We start from the raw sequence: 22,261 nt of genomic DNA, 5'->3' as shown, positions 1-22,261 counted from the left end.
CTGCATTGCTGCATCGCTGCTGTGTGTCATTCCCTCCATGCCTCAGGCTTCAGGCTAGTTTTCCCAGTATAGGTTTTGTTTGTTCTTTTCTAGTTTTCCTTGCCGTTTATTTGTAACATCTGCTCAGCCATAAATAAAGGCTCATTCTCTGTTAACATCCACATTCATCTCCATTGTCTGCGTTTGGCTCCTTTCTAATCTACACGCTTGGCAAACCATGACATCTACATTAGGCGATAATAACATGGTTTTATACTTTTAATAGTAATATTCCAGTTATATATGTCTTTACTGACATGTTTATTGTCTAATGTTTAAAAGCTTAACACACAGCTTATGTGGTCATTTTTGGAATTGTCAAGTGATTCTTTATATTTTTATTTGGGTTCTTGCTGTTTTTTTTTTACCATTAAGCAGAAAAAAAGGTTGTAATTTTTATTTACATGGTTAGGCTGAACTCGATGCAGCAGTAGTCTTTTAGGTTCTGCATCAAAAAGTTAGTGAATGTTAAAAGTATAAAGGCACAAAAAGTTAAAAAGAACTGCAGAAGTGAGGGCTGTGTTGGTTTATTAAAATCTGAATAGAAAACTAAAGATTAAATAGAGACATCGAGGATATAATGGTTATCCCAGTGACTTATTACTGCACAACTTTAAAGTTGAGGAACTTAAAGGAAACACGAAACAGAGGAGAATGCCCCAAACTGAAAATGCAGTGTCTAAAGACTTTCAGTGGATGATTAAAACTTCAGACCCTGAACTTTTAAACGACTCCCATTAAACCCTGCATGTCTTATTAATGCTGAGTTGTCAAACTTGTTCCCAAGTTTGAAGTCTCAAAGGCAAATTGCATTAACCTTCGTATCATCATCATCATCAGGGCATTTCTCACAAACCTTGGAAATCCACCAGTCAGTGTTTCTGACTAATGGCATCGTGTTTGTTACAGGTTATTTATTTTACCTTTCAGCTAAGTTATCCTTTTTGCATAACTCTGACTTGAGCAGAAGGGCACCGAGTTAATGGACAGACTGCATAGCAAATGAGGCACCCGGGCAAAAAAGGGCCCATAAGAGTTTCCCCCAAGACAAAACAGGGCCATAAATCTGTAAACAACAGATGGTTGGAACAAGGGCTTTAAAACAATTCTTTATTTGTGAGTCAATGGACATCATCAGTCTTTAAACACTCTGCAGATGAAATGTAATGCTTCAAGTTTTAGTTAAACAGCGCATGCTGATTAACATCAAATGCATTATTAGTGCTGATGAATAATTCATGGATACTTGTAATACAAAAAGGGGGGACTTGTTGATTAAATAGTTAACAGGCATTTTTCTGCAGACTAAACATATTTCCTCATTTACAATTGTTCAATTTGCATTTAATAAAATGCTAACGTAGCATAAGGAAAGGGCAGTGAATTGTGGGTGCTGCATGCATTACCAGTCGCTTTTAGAAGGATTAAATCACTATAGAAATGGAACACTTCATTATATCCACACAATTACTCCCTTTGTTCCAAAGTTTAAAAGATTCGAGTGGATCAAAGTGTTGTTGCCTGTTTACTGCAAAACACTTGGCTGTAGCAAGTTAGTATAACATGGAAGTCCATTAAAATAGTAATATTTCCATATTGCTTCAAGACACTGTTGCGCTGTTGCTACCTCACATTTCTCCTGCGGGACTGTGTATAGCAGGAGTGCTGAAATTCCCTGTGATGCGGTATGACGTATATGGGTGACCGCAGGACAAATTAGCAGCCACTTAATGAGCGCAGCTTCATAATGGACAACTGGGGACTTGTGTGCTACTGTACGACTTATTTGGTCCAACCTAAGAGAAAGTGGTGGTGGAAAACACTAAGAGGCCCCGAGAGGAAACGGTTGTTGAGTGGAAAACATGTTTGCAGTCCGCAGAGGAACTCCCTGCGGTTAATACTGTGCAAATAGGAAACACTGTTTGCGAATGCTGACTCTCACCATTTAGCTCCTCCAACACGCAAGAATTTTGTTTGTGTTGTTGGGTTTCCTTTGCTTTACTCTCTATAGCGCTTCAATTTCACTCAGCTAATTAGCTTTTGTGTTGAACAGTAATATCTGTTCAAAGAAACAAGAGGACGGCTTCGCAGGTCAGCGAGTGCTTGCTCAAAATTCAAGGTCTCTTCTAATGTGTGGAGCAAACAGGGACGTTTGAGGAAGTTTAAAGCTAAAAATGTTTAAATTAGGATGGATGGCTGTGTTGAAGGCGCCAGAGGACAACGAGATTTTAAACTATTGTTGTAATAAAGGTGGGGAGCCTGCTGCAGAAAGCATGCTGGCAGGCAAGGAAATGCATCAAAGCATCTCCGGGAGATATTACTGTGATTCCAGCTTCGAATGTGTGTCCCAGCATAGGGACAATGCTAACAATGATAAGAACGGTTCACGTCAACTGTGCAGTCACACAAACTTGTTGTTGCTGCTGTGCTGTCATGAAAGGAGTCAGAAACTTGTAATGAAGGCAGTGGCACATTCCTTCTTAGATCTGCTCTTTCTCAAGTCGGAGAACTTGGCAAGAAAAGCAGTTGAGAATATTGTTAGATACCTCGGTCTCAGACAAGTGGCCCGATACCCTGATGTGTTGTTGTGAATGTTGATGATTTTCTCTCAGCTATATGTTCTCTTCAAGGCAAAAGCCTAAAGCAACAATCTCTGTCATAAGACACAAGGGAAAAGATTAAATATATATTGTAACGCTGTGTTTGTAACATTCATCTGTTCTTAAAAGCATAATAATTTATAACAGCAGCTGTAAATTAGCTACCTTTATCTGACAAAAGGCCAGCATTCACTTGCTTTTCAGGGCTCATTCAATCTGAACCGACATCTGTGAACTATATCTGATTCTTTAGTAACTTGGAAATATGTTTGGTGCTTAGCAAGTCATTTGTCTTAGCAGTTTGTGCTGTCATATATGCTAAATAAAAGGTGAATATCCTGCATGCTCGAATTTGTCTTTCAGGTCTTTTGTGTTGTTTTTAGACTCTTTATTGCTCTTTGTTGCTCATCAGTGCAGAATTGCTGAAGAAATAGCAAGGTATTTACAAAAGTCCCATAAGTATTTGGAAAATAACAATATTTGTCATTTAGCACCACAGCAGATTGTTTGTTTTTGATTAAAACATGCTAGCTACCGCTCACCGCTTGTCTGCAGGCTTTATTAAATGGAAAACTTCCACAACAGTGTCCACGCCATAACACTGCAACAGACAATGTTTCTCTAGGATTTTCAGCCCAAATGTCACCTGGCCTTCCTGTTCTTGAGTATAATAGCGAGAGTTGCAGTGAAAAGCTACCACATGCCACGAGTTCAACACGATGGGATCAAATCAACATGGCTGCAAAACCGCTTTACAGTCAACTGTCTAATTACACTTGTGTCATGGTTCGTATTTTGAGTTTATTATGTTTTGGTGTAATTTTGCATCATGGATTGTTTTCTTGTTCTCTTGTTGTGGTTGTGATGATTATTATTTGAGTTTCATGTATCTGTTATCCATGTTTTAGGAATTGTGGTTTCATGTATAGTTCAGTTCCATGTGTCATTTTCTGTCTCTGTGTTGAGTCCGTGTCTCTGAGTTGTGATTCATGTTTCCTGTTTTATTGTGAAAGTCTTTGTCTTATGTTAGTGTGTGCAGCTTTGTTTCCCCCGTCTCGTTAGCCCTGATCTCCCCCAGCTGTGTCTCCCTTCTGTGGCCCATTCCCTCATTACTACCCTGTGTATTTAAGCCCTGTGTTTTCCCATGCTCGGTGTCGCGTCGTACCCTCAGACCCTGCCTGTGTGTGCCTGCTTGGTTTCATGGTTTGGTTTGGGTTTTTGTTTCATGCCAGCAATAAAAGCTGTGGTTTTAGTTACATTTCGTCTCGGAGTCCTGCATTTGGATCCACATTTCTACCTGCCCGCACACAGAGCCCTGACAACTTGAGCCTGTATGAATGGAGACAATTTATAAAATAAAAATCTTTAACAGTTGATGCAATAATTTTGTTAAACTAAAGCTCAAAGTCTGCACTTCAATCACATCTTCTTGGTTTGATTTAAGATCCACTCTGTAATGGTGGCGTAAAATTACAAAAAAACCCAAAACACTATGAACTTATGGACCTGAGAAGCAATATGGAGTCAGCATGGACAGAAACTGTTCTGTCACACACTTGACTTGTTCAGTGTTTTCAATTTCAATTCAAATGAAACATCAGCCATTGTTCCGTTGTAACCTTTTTAAAGTGATTTTTTAGCAGCAGGGTAAATATGCATCAAGCATTAATTCAGACCTTGTCTGAAGTGGTCAACTAAATTAACTTTTCCAATCAATTTCATGAATGTGTAGCATTCAGATTGTTTTAAAAATCAATTCTCAACAGCAGAGCAAACAGCTTATGTGATGTTTCTCCCATCTGAAAATCAAACCTCTTGCTCCCTTTCATAGTGCATTTAAAACCGACAGAGTTAGAAGGTATTCTGCAGCCGGAGCTCAAAATCCTCCCCTAATCATAAGGGAGAGACACAATCAAAGCTATTGTACCTGAATTCTAACAAGTTATTTGACTGCAGCACCACAGAAAATGCAGTCAGATAAAACAAAGTTTTGTGAAGTTCTCCTTACCTGAAAATGCGATCAGAGGGTTGTTCTCCCATCACAAGATCAAAACCGCGCTGGAAGATGGTGTAAGGCCAGGGACTGGCATGAAAAAGAGGAAAGAAAAAAGAATAGATCAGAGGAACAGAAAAAAGGTGAGAGAGAATAAAACTGTGTGTTAAAATCAAAGCCTGCGAAGTGTTAAAATTTTCATTGTACCATCCTCCTAATCTAAACCCCCTAGACATCGAAACACTAGCCATGTTTCCGTGTGTGACTTTGAGTTTTTCCCGCCTCGCAGAGCCCAACAAATCACAACCAGCATTGCAGTGTGCACTACGTGTAAACATAATGATTGAAAAATGTGTTTCTCCAGCAGCTGACATGCAATGCGACTTTGACTCATATCTATTTACCAGGGGAGGGGATAAGAGAGGATGACTGGGCGAGACAGAATGGGAGAAAGGGTCAAAGTGAAAGGAGAGAGAGACGGAAGGTGATGGAGAGGGCGCACAAAGGAGCCAGTGAGAGTGGGGGCATCAAAGGGAGGAGACAGATGCCAAGAGGCAGAAGCGAGAGAGGGGCAATGATGGAGATTAATGGGGAGTGGCAGCTCCGGGACTAAACAGTCTGCAAAGTGAGAGCGTAAGGGGGAGAAGTGACAGGGGACCGATGTCATTCTGAGCAAACTCCACCACTACTGTAAGCAAAAAGAACATTGAGGAAGAGCTGCATCCACACCATAGGCCGTGGTCATTAAACATTTAAGTCACCCCAGGGTGTTCACTCAGTTACACAGGTGTGACAGGGACTCAGGGAGAGCGCCAGGGAAATGAGATAAAGAGGTGCAGAGTTACGTAGATGGGCAAAGGGGGCAAATTTCTGACGTTTCATAAAATGCAGACAAAGATGAAAACATTTCCGACTTGCACTGAGGCTGGCGTGTGATACAGAGAATACATGCCTGCCGGCGACGTGATCGATTAGGGATGTATGATTTGACTTGTTCAGGCCATCATCACATTCATTCTTCACACTGATTGGTAGAACGATTTCATGGTGCAGCAGAATCTAGTACCAGTCCACAAGAACTAAAGAAGTCACAGTGGGGTACCTCTTCATTGTTACCATTTGTTAACAAGTTGTTGCCCAGACATATCGCTCTGGAGCTAAACTTTAGTGGGTCCCCTCGTTCTCACAATATATCTCCCTGTGGTCAGTGCATGTCTTTCTTTTTTCTAAGAAAAGAAATGTCATGAGCACTCTAGTCAATATGTTTTGGTATAAAAACACACACAGAACAAACCAAGAAAACTCCACGAGACAGTTTAAACCAGTAACACCTCACACGCACACTTACACGCACAGCGGTCACCGAGTGGCCAGCACTGTGGCACCAGTGTTCGCCAAAGGTCAAGGACTTTTTAAAGAAGCAGATGTGAACTCAATTAAGTGTTAATATAACTTCCTGGAGAAGAGCCTGAAACAGCATTTTTAAGGCCAAAAAATATCGAGTCATCACTTGGAATCATTACAGAACTGGTGACTTTGAGGTCAAAAGACGCAGAGATCATAAACCACATTAAAGCCACTGAAAATTAACAAATCTACCTATGGCCGAAAATGATTTAAAGATAGTACTAAAAGTCACGCAGCTGTCATTGCAGCCACATTACTGGATATATTATGGGTTCGGAGGTACATACCAACTTAATACTAACAGTTAAAATACTCGTCACAGCAGGTACTTCACCGCCTGTGGCTGCATTGAGTCTGCAAGAAATTACACCTAAAAACTAAACTGAACACAGAACAGACATGAATTTGCTTGGCTTTAGAAAACCATGTTGTACTTCAGTACAATTTATTACTGCAGTTGTGATTTTTGGTTGAGGTGCTAAAATCGTGCTGTTCACTTCCACAGGTGGAAGCTGCTGGAGAGACCCTCGATTGATGTATTCCCAAGCCTGTAAGTGACCACTGAGAGCAGCCGACAGCAGGCAGTAAGTCCTATGGTATCTGTGTTCGCTGGGGGGTAATTGTTGGCTCTCTGTCTGCAATATTGTAAGATTTTGACCCTGCTAGGGAAAGTGCCTATGAACAGCAGACTTTAGGATTTGTTGATACATAAAGTCAGAGAATAGAGCTGTAGAAATGTAAATCTGAACATTCTGCATAATAACACATCTAATCTGTTTTATGCAGTGACATGACCTCGGGACAAGCGGAGGACTGTAAAACTAGGAATTGTATCAGGCAGACGATGACATCGATTATAAACAAATACCCGAGCAACAAAGAAAAATGATCTCTTTACAGTACATGCCGATGTGCACAGCTAATTACCTGCATTAGAAATTTTTATGTGTTCAAAAATATCAGCTGTACTTGTCAACATTACTGTTCCTTTTGATTCTTGCAGGCAAATTAATACCACTTGGTTTGATGCGTAGGGTGATTCCTTTGTTGTTGACTTTGGGATGGTAATGAGCAATCACAAACCATTATGAGGTGATTATCATAACTTACCCCTGATTGGGCCCCCACTCACTGCGGATGCAGAGGTGCTTGTGGACCGGGTCCTTCATGTAGCCGTCTAAGCAAAGGCACTCTCCTGCAAGCAGAAAGCCAGTGATTCAATCATGTCTTCATTATAGTCAAGCCTTGTTTAATTCATTAGAAATTTCCCTCTGCCCCTCTCCTTCCATTTCACTGCAGGAGAGCTATTCTAAAGATGAATCTCTTATTTTTAATGATGTATTCATAGGTGGTCTTTTTTTTGGTTGCTATTTTTGTTTAAATCTCACAAAGAACAGAAAAATAAATTCCTCAGAGCGTTGCAGCAGCAGAATATTTAATCAGTTGTTTCAGTACAGTGCAGCCAGTCTCCAAATGGCTACTAAAAAAAGCGATGGCGCTCACTGCTGTGCGTCATGTCAGTGGATGTGTTTCTGACACACTGATAAGGACGCAGCGTGTAAAACACCGGCTCGCTCCGACACCGTCAGCTCATTAAAACCTTGCGGCATGACTCATTTCGGATTGATTTTTGACTCCTTCTTGATGTGCATGATGCTTCCTGACCCTAAAGTTCTTTTCAAAACCAAGTTTTAAAAATGTCGTTTTTCTTTGTTTTTCTTCTGGAAATTCTTATTTTGCAACAAGACAAACTGAAGAGGCCAACCAGTAACCTAAAGCTACTACTTTTAGACATAAGCCGAGGAGATGGCAAATTATTTCATCAAAAACATGAAGGATATAGTATTTGTTTGTTTGTATTAGTTTGATTTCTAATAAATGGTTACCATACGTAAAATTCAATCAGAACTTAATTGTTAGGTTTCAGTCAAATACATTTCTAAATGGATCAGCCAGACTGTGACAGAATACTTTTTAAATCAAGAACTTACTTTTATTTGTCAGTTTGCAAGACTGACACTTAGCTAACACTTGCCTTGGAAGAAATACACTAAGACTATTTTACTGGTAAGACAATTAGCACATATGTAATTTTCCAGCTGCCAACAAAATGAAAGCAACCTGTGATGAACACTGTGGTTCAGTTCCATTTTAGTCTCAGATGTCATCAAATTCCAAGGAAAGAAATATGATGCCGTGAATGCAACCATAAGTGTTGAAGCTCTCAATAAGCAATTGCTCCCTTATCATGTTTCCAATTTCTGCTCATGTTTTATGAGTAAATAAGAGAAACAGACGGCACAGTTACCCAGCGACTTCTGACTGGACATCGAAGCTTCAACCCACAGAGACTGCTAACAACATCGTATTGCCAGATAGCACAAAAGTACCGTGTCCATACCCAGACAGGTTTGAGTTGTTTTGAGGACCAAAGAATATTAGTCTGTTTCTTTTATTCTCGTGGCTTATCAGTGTGGTTACACAGTGGAAAAGGACACCCTAGAAGTAAATACTGAAGTTAACTTTGAGTCATTACTCCAGATGTCTAGACTTAATAGACTCTGTTTATATTAGTGTTTTTCACACTTATCAGACTGGTCCCAATGACTGAATAACATCCCCTACCCAAATGAGAAGTGATTAGATCAGTGATTAGTCTAATGAATTGTCACTTGGCACTGCCATTATTTACTAAAGCACAGAGTGTCTTGGGTTGTAATTTGCCCAAATCCACTTAGTCCTCAGGCCTAAGGCAACAATTTGGGGCAACTTCTAATAGCATGAAATGCAGCATTGCCCATCTGTGCTGTTTAAAAGTTGAATGTCTAAAGCCATCTGAAACAGTTTCTATAGCATCAGACTAAGTCACTAGGCAATATTTTAGAGGGTGCAAAACCGACTACTCGATACAAAAAATACCAGTGTCTTACATGAATATGAAGGTCCAATACCTCAGCAGTGGGACTCGTACAATGCTCATGCTCTGTGTTGCCATTGTCCTGATAAGTGAGGCCTGTGTGCTTTTTGTGCTGCTATCAGCTCCTGGGAGAAATGTCGGCCTCGACTTTATCCAGTATGATTGATGGGGCCTCACCTTTGATTTAGATGGTTACTCAGGGGTAACATGTACAACATGCTCTCCTCATGCTCAATAGGAGGCAAGTGAAGAGCACAGGCCCTGGGCGTATACACCACTGTTAATGGAAAAGGTCAACTGTCAATACCTGCCAGGCTAAAGGAAATCGTTTACTGACTTTTCATGCTAGCTGAATAAAAAAAGAAATGAGTCAGGCGTCTTCATGATTTCAAGTCTGTTTATATTTTATAACATATAGATGGGGGTTATTTTCTAACACTGACTCTGTACTCAAGAGAGCCTCTGTGTGCTCTAGAGTTAAAAACAACTCTTAGACCGGGTTCAGTAACGCCCGTGATCCCAGAAAAGAACACAAAAACAAGGAGAAGAAAGAGATATACTCTGTGCCCTTTTCAAATAATAATCCTGCTCAAAGGCTGCACGCTACATCCTCTCACAGAGTTCCTAAATATTGAACTCCCAACTTGTTATTGGCCCGTTAAGTGCTGCACATGGGGCTGCAATTTAAACTTTACATTACATGATTAAAACACTGACACTGGTCATGATTAATCTGCGGTGTTCATCGAATTTCACTCAAGGAAACGTACATTTAAAATGACTGCTTTATCACAGCAGTAGAATACCATTAGAGTTTGGTGTATTTGAGCTCATTACTCCCCATTAACTTATTACTTGTGCAATTGGAGTGTAATAAAATAACAGTTGTGTGGAGGGGTTCGAAAGAGCAGTGCAAGATATCAGCATGTTAGGATAAAAGATGTGAAGATAGACCAGAAAGACCTCATCATCTTCTAGTCGCTTAGCTACATTACGGAAGTTCATGCTCTCCTCCTCAAGCTTTGAGTAATTACTCTTTTAAGAAGAATCACCTGGATGTGCTCTTCACTAACATCAGCTTTTCCAAGACTTTCCTCGTCGGCACTCTTAACATGTACATCCTGTAGCTCTGAATATAATTGCTTCTTTGCTGCTCTGTTAAATGTGCAATGAAAGAATTGAAATGTTTGACACTGGAAAGCCAGTTTTACATGTTCACTGATAATCTAAACTGCATCCAAAAAATAATGACAATAATGCTGGAGCGGCAATGAGCTTTGTTGCACAGCTCCTGAACATTGCTAAATGGCTCATCTTACTTTAATTGCCATTTCATTGCACTCTCAGGTCACGGCACTGTGCTCAAACTTGTTTTACACTTGCAAGGTGTTACTTTCCATAATTGCTCAACATACAGCCAGAGCCACAATCTAGGCTTCACGCTTTATTTTCACTGAATTTCACTCTGCGATTTGTCACCTTTAAAAACACATACTGAACCTATACAGTACAAATCACCCTCAAATAGCCTGGAACTTGATCTGTCCTGTGGATAGCAAAGACTGCACTGGAGTAGACATGTATTCACTTATGTTCTACAGTGTCTTTTAACTTGACAAGACCAAACCCTATTACCTTCTTGTTCGTGATCACGATTGATTAAAACGGTCAGTTTATTTTTGCCAACATAAAAAGTATTTGACTGACAGAAGACAGAAAAATGAAAAAATCCACAGAACTCTGTGAAAATCTAAAAAAGAAAACTATATAAGTTTGAACGGTCTGTTGGAGCCATTTCTAAACAACTGCACATTCCAGGATCATCAGTTCAAGTTATTTGGGTGTGTCACATCTTTGCCAAGGTCTGGAGTAGGGCTGGGCGATACGGCCTAAAATTCATATCGCGATATAATTTGAAGCACGTGCGGTAACGATATGTATCACGATATATTCTTTTCTTCTGTATAACGTATTTTCCACTATAAGGCACACTTAAAATCCTTTAATTTTCTCAAAAATCGAGAGTGTGCCTTATGTATGAATTCTGGTTGTGCTTACTGACCTCGAACCGATTTTGGCTGCAGAAATCTGTTAAAAATGTTTTAGTACAACTTTGGTAAGCTGCACTGCTTGATGGATTGTCAGAGCATTACGGCTGCCGTAGTGAGGAGCTTCGCGGAGTAATCTGGGTCCAAAACTCCGTCCGTTTCAGGTCCCAAAGTCAAACGAACACTGAGAGTTAAAAACGGTCTTTCATCTTTAATTACATCATCAGCGTTGCTGCTTTATCGGGTGTAACAATTAAGTTTTAGAAGTTAACAGGAAGTTAGCTTGCTAGTTTCCACCTAAACATTTCATACCATGTTCTGACTGAGAGATTTTTGAAACTAATTCAAACGTACAGCTCTGCTACCACTTCCAACATAAATGAAGACAGAAAACTAAACAGCAGTGGCGTTTGCAGGGTTACTGAAGTTGGATTACCTGGTATATAATGTTGTGCTACGTGATTGCTAGCAACACAGCTATGTTAGCATAACATTAGCACAGTGAAGCTGGAGGATGAACACCAACTTTTTTTCCACTCGATAAAAGTTAACGTGAGGGATTCTGGTGGTCAGGGACAAATGCAATCGCATAGCAGGATGCTGTACACGGGCCAAACTTCAGTCAGGAGAACTGAGTTTATTTATCCACAATACGAGGTTAGTTATTAATATACTGCAACAACATGGGAATAGAGCAGCTGCGAGAGAATTCAACATTAATGAATCAATGCTACGGAAGTGGAGGAAGCGCAGTTTTTGGCTTTCCCCATATTTCAAGAGTGCTTCATCTCTTTGCTGTGACTGTCGCCTGGCATAATTTGCAGATGATAATGGTTGTAGCCGCTGCGATGCTTTCGACCAAAACAGGTGCAGCTTGATGACATCATCAACATGCGCTATCACAATAGAGCAATATAGTCAAAATCTCTATCGTTGGCCAAATTGATATAGTTTCTATCGTATATCGTTTATATCGCCCACCCCTAGTCTGGAGATAGACAAAAATTGTCATACCCAGATGAGAGGAAATTGGTTAGGATGTTCAGGAATTACCCCGGAACCCACAAGGCTGAAGTCTGCCATCAATTGGAAACTGCTGGAACACAGCATAGAGAGGGTGCCAACCAAGAAAAGAAGACCTTCGAGCTTGACTGAAATTAGCAAAGACAAACCAAATTCCTCCTGGATAAAAGTTTTATGGTCAGATGAGACAAAGTTGTCGAGCATGGTGGTAGTAGCATCATGCTCTGGGGTTGTTTTGCTGCTACTGGTACTTAAACATTGCACAGAGTGCAGTACTGGAGAAGGAGGACTACCTCCAGACTCTTCAACTTCATCGCAAATCAACAGCTAGACAGCTTTGCAATCTCCTGGCAGCCTATACACACTTTCACTCATTGTCATGTGTGCTATCCCACTGATAAGCCTGTATCTAACCTTACATATACACAATGGCTCCTTTACAAATTAATCACATAAAAAATATAATAAAATTGTTGAAGCCTGCGGCTGGTCCATATATCATTTTAAGAGTGGGGAGAGTGGAGGTTTGGGTGTGTGGGTGAACCTCAGAAATTATTCCAAGAAGAGCAGGCATGAGACACACTGGCCCAGCTTTTTGATTCATTTAAAGGTCTCAGAACTTACTCTGTATTGCCCAGGGGAGAGTTAGGCTGCTGAATAATGGATGCAAAACAAGGAAGACACTTTAAATGTGAGACTTCTTGTACTAATAATCAGAGTGATGCAGTGGCAGAGACTGTCTAAGAAAGCAAAAATTACACTGTTCAGTCTGCATTCTCCCTCGAGCCATTACAGATATAAGCATGTTTGAAAAAACATTTCTACATATGACAGGATGCATTTAATTTGTGTGAATGTGTGTGTGAATGGGTGAATGACTGAATGTAGTGTAAAGCGCTTTGGGGTCCTATGGACTAGAAAAGCGCTATACAAATGCAGGCCATTTACCATTTACCAATTGATTGTTGTATATCTGAAAGCTGACACGGTTTTCATAAAGAAATTTAGTTGTTTCTTGGAAGCTTATGCATTGTAAAACTTTATCTTGAAACTTGAAGCCAGGGCTATTTCTGTATGTGGGAAATTGCCCAGGGAAAAAGTTTACTGTCAACACCTCCATTGGAACAGGGACCACTTTATATTTAGCACTTTGATTTTAAAATACTCCCTGACAAAAAGGTTAGAACAGAAATTGAAGAAGTCATTTATAATAGGCAATGATTAAAATGATCTGATCTGAGAGAAATTAAAAACACCATCGTGTCTCCTATTAATAACATATGCTTGCAAGTACTGAGCAAATTTGAGGAATGAGATATAACTACATACATCAAATGCTTCTAATTTATTAATTTATCAGAATGTACTGCATAAATCTGTTTAACACACTACATTTAGTCCCATATTGTAAGATCAAAATATATACATATATACACATATACACATATATACATGTATATATGTGTATATATATATACAGGCAGTGAGAACTGATAAAGATCTCGCTAAACAGCAAAATGTTTTGCTGTTATTTTTTATCAGCAAAATATTCTCATTTGAATTTATAGGCAGAGCTTTCGGCTATCAGGCTCCACTCCTGTGTAGCCAGCTCTCACTTTGAGTTCATGAAACAGACACCATCTCTCCTTTTAAGATCAGGTTTAAAAGTTTCCTTTCAGCTTAAGATTGTAGTGAGGGCTCCTTCAGGTGACCCTGAACCAAGCCTTAGTTATGCTGCTACAACCTCAGGCTGTTGGGGAAGCATCTATACGCCACTGTTCCATCACATTAACTTGTGTCCACTTTCTCCTGTAGCTGTTTATGCTCTTATTCCCATTAAGCCCAAAACCATGAGATGACTGCTGTTGTGAACTGGGACTAAGTAATTTGTATGGAGGGAGGAAATGTTTGAAATCAGTCAGCTTAGTATGAATTAACCAGGATGTTTATTTTTAGGTTTCTAATAAGATCATAATTGTATTCATATTTCAATTCAATTCAATATTATTTACACAGCGCCAAATCACAACAACAGTCACCTCAAGGCGCTTTATATTGTACGACAGACCGTACAACAATACACACAGAGAAAAACCCAACAATCACATGACCCCCTATGAGCAGCACTTTGGCGACAGTGGGAAGGAAAAACTCCTTTTTAACAGGAAGAAACCTCCAGCAGAACCAGGCTCAGGGAGGGGCGGGGCCATCTGCCACAATCCGTTGGGGTGAGAAACATATCTCAGAAACACGTTTAAGATTTCACAGTGAGCTCACTTATTTAACCAAAAGTTAAAAAAAACAGTCCACTATTGTGTTTGCATTGTTTACTTTTTGAGTTTTGTGTGTTTTATTTATACACGTTCCCGTCAATCAGAACTTATTATCATGTTGCTTTTGCACTTATGATGTTGTTTCAAGAAAACAATCAGGTTCACTTTTATCACACTGCACTGTGCATTGCACTGTTCGGGGCGGCACCGCCAGCTCAGCAACTTGTGTAGACACAAGCAAGCAGGCAAAACAGGAGGATATAAAGATCTTCACCAATTTTCTAAAATAAGTAGAATAAAAAAAACCCCCAAAACAAAACACTGCGGATGAAGAATAATAATAAAAAAACCAAAAACAAATCAGACTACATCAGAAGTATTTCCAGGGGGCACTATGGCGGACGAGGACGGAGCACGCTGGTTTAGAATTGTGACTCATGATGTTGCTAAAGTTGGCTATTTATTAGTAGTTTTTTCTTTGTTTACAACAACTTTATGAGTCATAAACTGGTAATAAGAAGAATGTCCTCACAATGTCCATTACATCGTTTTTGTGTCATCAGGATGTTTTTCTTTTTTTTAATACTGTTTATGTGTTCTCAAAATAGTGAAGCTGTTTCATATAATAAGGTTAGTGTTAAACAAGGTTGTTATTATTAGTATTTTTTAAAATGAGCTTTAGTTTATCTGAAGTAGACGTACATATCATGAACACTAACTTGTTACACAGTGTACACAGAGGATTTATTAGCCTTCCCCTCAGCAATAATCATTAGCACTTTGTGCAAGAAGAGAAATTTAAGAAATACATTAGATGTGGGCTGTTTATCTATTTTAGATTGAATAAGTAAATAAGATTATTATTATATGAGACTTAAGTTAAAATGAACAATAACGGGCGACTAATGAACAAGGTCTGCATATAAATGTGATTTTAGAGGGTAACCATCTAAAACCTTTCTCTGCTGAAGGCAGCTATGGTGAGGTGGGCATTAGCTAAGACTGAGAGTGAAAGTTACAGATGCAACTTTTGCCTTTCTCTGTTTCTGGAGGCTCATTTTGCTTTTAGTTGTGAAATAAAACAAATTGATGGCCGGTTACAAATTTCACTCTGTTCAGAGGGAACACCAAATATACCAGACGATTAAGGCTGCGTCCACACTAGCCTGGATAGATTTACGTCTGAAAACGCTCCGCGTCCACACTACTCGTTTTCACAGAGTTGTGCGTCCACATTGAAACGGCTGAAAACGCTTACGTTCCAGTACTGCGCATGTGTGAAGCACAAGAAGATTCGGCTTGCTCATTTATGTCTGCCGCTTACTTACTTTCCGGCAAAATGTTGAGGAAAAGCACCGAGTTTTTTAAATGGACTAACAATGAGGTGGAGTTGATGCTGCGAGTAACACAAAAGTACAAAGTCGCAAAAGCCAGTGAGAATAAAAGAATTTGAAGAAAAGCCATCTGGAGCATCTACAGACTGATATTAATCTTTAATAGGACTGCCCTCCACTATCTTGGTTTAACTGGTCACATGACTGCATCATATGACTAAAATGTGTCATAATTTTGAAAAGGTCTGTTTTCACTGTCGGTGCTTCCGCGTCTTTAAATGTATTCATTTTCGACAGCGTTGTGCAAACGCTGCGTTTTCCTTGAGTGTGGACGGGAGGCCACAACGGAGAGAAACCAAGTGTACAAAGCCTAATGGATACAGCTACGACAAGCAGCTTCACATTGTGGCAAATTACTCCGTAACTAAACTAAATCAGACTTCAAAAGCCTCCAGTAAAGCCGTGCGTTTCAAATACAGTTTTTTTCTTACAAAAAGCCTAAATTTACTGTAAGTCAAAGAAAAAAAAACAAAAAGAAGACTAGACTTAAACAAAATGTTGTTGTAGGCATATTCTGAAAGATGATAACTAATGTAAAAATAACAATAAACTATATTTTGTTGTTTTTTAGAATGTAATTGTAAAATACAATGATTTTCATATCATTTCAACCTTCTAATTAATCTGAAAGCTTTTATAGTAAAGCCTGACATATCTCAAGAGCAGCAGCATTTTATGTAACAGGTCATAATTATAACTGTATTAATATCAGCTCTGTTCAGGACTTCCCGTCCAATGGAAGTCATGAAGAGAGCTGATCAATAAGTTCACTGCTAGTTAATATTTCCACTCAAAGCTGTGAGAAGAGCTGGCAGTTCGGCCTCGGCTCACCTGTCTCAGGGTCACACTGATGCTCGCAGGGATCCAGGAGGCGTCGTCCACACAGCTCGTTCACCCACGGCCCGCTGGCATTCTGCTGATAGTACAACAAAATCTGGGCCGGGTTGAGCCAGTCTGAAGCATCCAACTGGCTCCCCTGGAGCAAAATGAACCTTGACCCTGGGTAGGACAGAGGAAATGGAAGACACGGAAGAGAAGGGAACAGGAAAGAAATGTGAAATGGATAAGATGGTTGAAGAGGAGGACAAAGGTAATTGATGGGTAACGAAAAGATGGCAGGAATGGAGACGGGGGGAGGGCGAAAAAGCAGGGATGAATGAGAAGGAACGAAAAACAGAACAGGACACATAAAAAAGCCTGACTTTGAACAAAATCTTCAAAGCAAATTATCATATTTATCATGTTTTTTTTACCACTTATTTCTTTATATTTTCTATCATTTCTAAAACCATTTAACAACAACAGCAAAAAGACAAGGTTACAGCACATATTGGACCTTACAAGTGAAATATCTTCAGCTAAATATAATGACAGCAAGCACCACCTTTTAGTGAGGCAGTTTCTACGAGAGAAAAACGAATTAGGAAACCTTCAAATTTAATTTTTTGAAAAGAAAATGTGATTAAAAAATACCAGATTTAAAATGAAGTGGATCTGGAAAGAACATGAAAGCTTTATAAGACATTACTTGTTATTTTTAGTTTAAGAGCCATAGTGCAAACATGAAAGCTGCAAAATTAAAAAGCAAAACTTGTGAACACTCCGAAAGATTTAAACAGAGGAATATCCATAATCACACAAATAACATGTGTAAGGCATGATCAGCTGGATTTCCAAATGTACCTTGACGAGGTTGATGGTCTTGGCTGATTGAACCACATAACTATAACTGGGTGGGCAGTGAAAAACATTTGATTCTTGCTGTTTTTGTTGGTTTTTTTCTATTATTACTGTGGAGAAAATAGAAGCAGTGAGGGCAGAACTGGCATCTTGACCAAAACAACACATTCTGAAATGTTTAATTGTAAGAAAGATCTTTGCTACTTCAAATCGCATAAAGGTGACTGTTGCTGTGATTTCATGCCATAAAAAATTTATAGTTATTCATGACTCTATATTTGCTTACAAACTGATGCAATACAGCATTTACAGTGCATTATGTTATGTCAGTGAAAGCCAAATTGAAACAAAAAAGTCTACATTTTCTCCCAGAAAACAGTTTTTTGAACCAAGGTCTCAGGGTTTTTGTAAATCGATTGTTATAGCTGTCAAATTCATAACATTTAACATAATTCCGTGCTGTGCATCTCATCTCTTTCACTTACATTGTTCAGTGTTTGGCCCTTCTTTTATTTTAACAAAGTATGGCTGTCTGTGAAACAAATGTTCCCCGACCCTGAGAAGTCCTCCGCAGTGCTCCTCTTTCTTATTAGTGGTTGTTATGACACAAACAAAGCATCAGCTCAACGCTTTCTCTGTAATAATAAATGCATAATAATGATTATTGGCACGACTATGGGCCGACACGTAATTCTGAAAAGGTTAAAGATGAGAGAGTGCAGCTGTAAATGAGTTACAGTCGCGTTGTTTGTTTTCTATGTAAATTTCAAAGTTTGTGCATCTGATCAGTGGAAGTAAAACTGTTGAGCACTGGGCTAACATTCTGTTGCCATAATGCAGGATAATGAGGCGAGGACTGCCGTTGTTACTGCTGCTGTTTAATTTCAAACCTTTCTACTTATGCTTTAATTACCTCGTGGTTGAAAGCTGCAGCACACAACTTCCATCTTAAAAGGTATAATCAATTAGTTCCATTGAATAATCAGAATCAGAATCAGAATACTTTATTGATCCCTGGGGGAAATTATTTAATATTTAATTTATTTAATACACTTAAAGACTGAGGTCTCCGGGGGTTTACAGCTCAAATGCTGTAAACTAAAGGGAGCTCGTATGCAAAATGTTTTCTACTGAGTTTGTGACTGCCTGGGAAAACAAAAGCACTCTTCCATGTTCCAGGACACCTGACACAGGAGGTGTCTCTGGAACACTTGGTTCTGAGAGTTATCCGCTGTGTGATCTCCGTAAATTAGCAACAACGCTCACTGACCAAAGCACTGTCCATTTGCAAACACGGGATGCACTGGGCATTTGCTAACCCAAGCATATTTAATGACTTGTTGGCAGGCTCTGTGTGCCCTAGTTAGCGCCATCCTCTTTGATGATTCCCTTAGAACTAGAGCACACACTGCAAATGGCTGGACTCATACTGTTAGCTTAATTGTGGAGAGTCATAAAACTGCCTGGAAAAACTTTGAAGACACCAGCAGTGTTTCTGTTTTTATGACACTTTTTATGTTCTATTTGAGTTTTCTGGCAACTATGTATGCACTTTTGAAAGATGAAATGGATTTCTGTGTAAAACATAAATGCTTTATATATGGTCTAATATACAATGAAGAATTCATTTATCAAAATAAGAAACTGTAGCCATCTTAATTGAGACATTCATCACATCGTGATGTTTGACTCTCACAGGGAGCCACGTAGGCCTGAACGGACCAGAATTATTAACGTGAGCACCAGACTTAAGAGCAGAATGAATCGCCTGTGTGCAGCTCTTTGGTCACGTTTTAAATAGAGCAGTTATGTTGCGTTACTTTGTGCAAGTACATCACAAGTACAAAGAAAGATGGTGCTGGATTGCCATCCTCCAAAACCTTGGAACTTCTATATAAAAAAAAATATTATAGAGCTCATAAATACCAGGCGCATTAGCTCTGGTGCACTATGGTAGCATGTTTAAAGGCTAGCACACTTAACATTACATGAAAATTTCACTCATTTGTGCCTATGTGCACTTTCATTGCTAGAATGGCAGTAGACTCTTGGTCTACTACTTGGTACTTTGTGCTTAACTTTTTGGATGTTTGCCTTCAAATTTCCCGAGGTTGACTCAAATGCCCAGGATCTGATGGATAAACATCTATAATGGCAGCATAATGGCAGCAGAGGCATGACCGGTAACATGAATCCCCAGCCACTACTCGGATGGGACTCTAGGCCACAGCATCGCTCCTTGGGATAGCTTCAGATGTAATTGGGAAACCTCTCACAGGAGGCACAGATGGTAAAAGTAAATCTATTTCCAGCAAATACAATCTGAGATGATAAACGTCAGCCACCTTTCTATTCCCGACTCTCCGAGTTAGTGATAGGAAGAAAAAGTTGGCCCTGTTCTTTGTTATGTATCTTGAAAAGCAGTAGATATTGTTATCCCGCGTAACTACACAAACATCTTCAGATGATTACTTTCCCAGACGTGAAAGGCAAGGAGAAAGGTGTGACTCTATATTTTGGTACTTTTCTTTCAATATTTGAAGTCAGACACATGTGCAGCTGTTGGCATTAATAGCTTCTTTCCACAGCGGTGGAATCCAGATTTTCATCTGATTCACCGTGACATCAAATCAAGTCTGATGAGACTGTGGAGACATTTATGGAAACATCCTAAATCGATCCCAGTTTTGTAATTCAACAGGCGAATTCGCCATCTTTCATCTCTCCTTTCAAAGTTCCCTCCCTCGATGCCTCCCTGGAATTTTAATATCACTGGCAGGCCAGCGTGTACCACCGGAAAGCAGCAGCGTTTCAAATCAAATCAGACCTCTAGATGATAGATGAGCAAGCCTAGTCACAGTCTATAATATATCTGGACTGCCAGCTCACTTCAGTGACAGCTGAAAAATGCCAACGAGCCAGCAGGAGCCAACACTTGGCTCCCGTGGTGCTATTTTTTTTTTGCAGGTACTACATTGAAATTCATTAGCGAGGTGGTTCAACATATCAGAAAGTACCAGGGGAAGCGCGATGGAGGTTTGGCTGTGGGTGGTCATTGCAACCTAGCAACGATGCGCTCCGATGCTTTGAGGGCACATCTGTTGTGCGCTGCGACATGGGAAACCCAGGCAGAGGGTGGTCGACCTGGCATTTACCTTTGTCTTCGAGAGAGCAAAGCGAATCAGCAGCTCGACCACAAAGCACAGGCACTCGGTTAGCGAGATATAGTGAGCCGAACTCCCCGGAGAGTGACGAGGAAATGCAAGCTCAGCGCTCCCTGGGGATGTGCTTGGGAAAAGGCTGCATCCACAGTCCGTGGCTGGTGTAAGGCCTTACCATCAGCAATGAGGTGCTCCGGAACATGTAAGATTACCCGGACTGAGAGGCTGCAGGAGAGGTGAGAGGAGTAAACCAGGCCAATCACGCAGCTGATGACACTGATCAGAGTCAGGGTGGTCTTATTGATGGGGCTCCGAGGGGAACCTGCTGCTAGAAAGAAATGAGAGAGGGGGGGAGGAAGAAAAAGAAAGAGTAGAGAACTGTGAAGCAGATACCACACTTTTCCCCAAGAACCCCTCCATCAGTACATGCACACTATCACACAAACATGTACACACAATGGCTACACAGGGAGTCATTTTACAGTTATTTTACAAACAAGCAAACAAAGACAAAAAACCCCAACAACATGGGCCTAAACCCATAACAAGGTCGTTAGGATCCAAACCCTCAAGCCTCTGGGAAGTTGACACAAGGCACGGCTCAGTGGCACAGAAATACAGTTTACCTACGAAGGGTTTTAACATCCACGCTGGAATGTGTGGAGGGAAAAAAGAGAGAGGTTGTTCTTCAAACCTTCCCTCTTTCCTCCACTTTCCTTTGCCCCCCCTCCCCCGAAAGTGAGAACTCTCCCCTTATCTCGTTTGCTCCCCAGTGCAATGCAGAAAGTGTCAAAACTGACCCCACACCCACGCATACGTGCACATACACACAGAAAAATATCACAGTGACCTTGAATGTAGTCAAGGTCACTGTGTTTAAAGTGCCTCGTTTTTCACTAGCTGAATAACTCTAGATCCCATTGTCACTTTTAAATTACTCTGGCAGAACTTTTTCATTCAAAAAATGCCCAAGGCAATCCTTTAAACAAAAGCCAAAGTAGAAAGCTGACCTATCGCAAAATGTTTAAAGCTAGTTTATTTAATCGAGTAACTTACCCAGAAACTGGATGCAGGGCAGAATTTCACCCCTTTGACTTCCCTTTCAGTTATTTTTCAGATTTTACAAAACCTCTCTTCAGCACACATTTCTGCCTTCTATATGAAAGAGGGGAATGTCTCATTCTTCACATCCTTCTCTCAAAATTTTCTATACATGAAAAACAACTTTTGTCGTGCCACATGAGTCATCCTCTGCATCTAAACAACATAGTTCTATTCTTAAAGCTCAGTCTAATTAAAGGTGTTGGCTACACTTCTGGAGGCTTTGCTGTGTTTGTGACACCTGTGCACATGACGGGGGAATAATTGGCTTGGAGGCATCGTAACAGCTTGTAACGCCTTCCGACAGCAGCTATTATTTTGAGGCCAGTGTCACATTTTTTTACTTGAAAAAAGAAATCTTCTCTGTCTCTTTTCCACACCCCATTACTGTACATCAAAGTTGCAAGGACATGGCATGCTGACATATAAAGCATGCTGCACCACTTCACTATGACAGCATTTGCAGAGGATCCTGCTTAGAAATAATATTTGTGTGGAATATTATTTCAAAATAAGATGTTCTTTGGGTTGTAGATGCAACTAATGCCAAAATATTCTGTACTGAGGACCTCTGATCTCATCATCTTGCTTGATTTCCGTCAACAAGATTATATTCGGATGCACT

At 40.0% G+C, this 22,261-nt stretch overlaps 1 protein-coding gene across 1 annotated transcript in view; it reads right to left on the bottom strand.

The window, feature by feature from the left end:
* astn1 (astrotactin 1) overlaps positions 1 to 22,261 on the bottom strand; it is a 481,448-nt gene that overhangs the window by 288,011 nt on the left and 171,176 nt on the right. Inside the window, exons 7-10 of the mRNA XM_085390452.1 lie at positions 20,711 to 20,860; positions 16,526 to 16,693; positions 7,150 to 7,234; positions 4,648 to 4,722 (exon numbers count right to left, since the gene is read on the bottom strand). Of these exons, the coding sequence (XP_085246578.1) occupies positions 4,648 to 4,722; positions 7,150 to 7,234; positions 16,526 to 16,693; positions 20,711 to 20,860 (478 nt within the window). The remainder of the gene's footprint in view (positions 1 to 4,647; positions 4,723 to 7,149; positions 7,235 to 16,525; positions 16,694 to 20,710; positions 20,861 to 22,261) is intronic.

The sequence above is a fragment of the Rhamphochromis longiceps genome, linkage group LG18, assembly GCF_057381845.1.
Source record: "Rhamphochromis longiceps isolate RC_006_pf linkage group LG18, R_longiceps_female_GT1.1, whole genome shotgun sequence".
Taxonomy (NCBI): Eukaryota; Metazoa; Chordata; class Actinopteri; order Cichliformes; family Cichlidae; genus Rhamphochromis; species Rhamphochromis longiceps.
The sequence above is the reverse complement of the archived record's forward strand: the minus strand, read 5'-3'. Positions and strand labels throughout refer to the sequence as shown.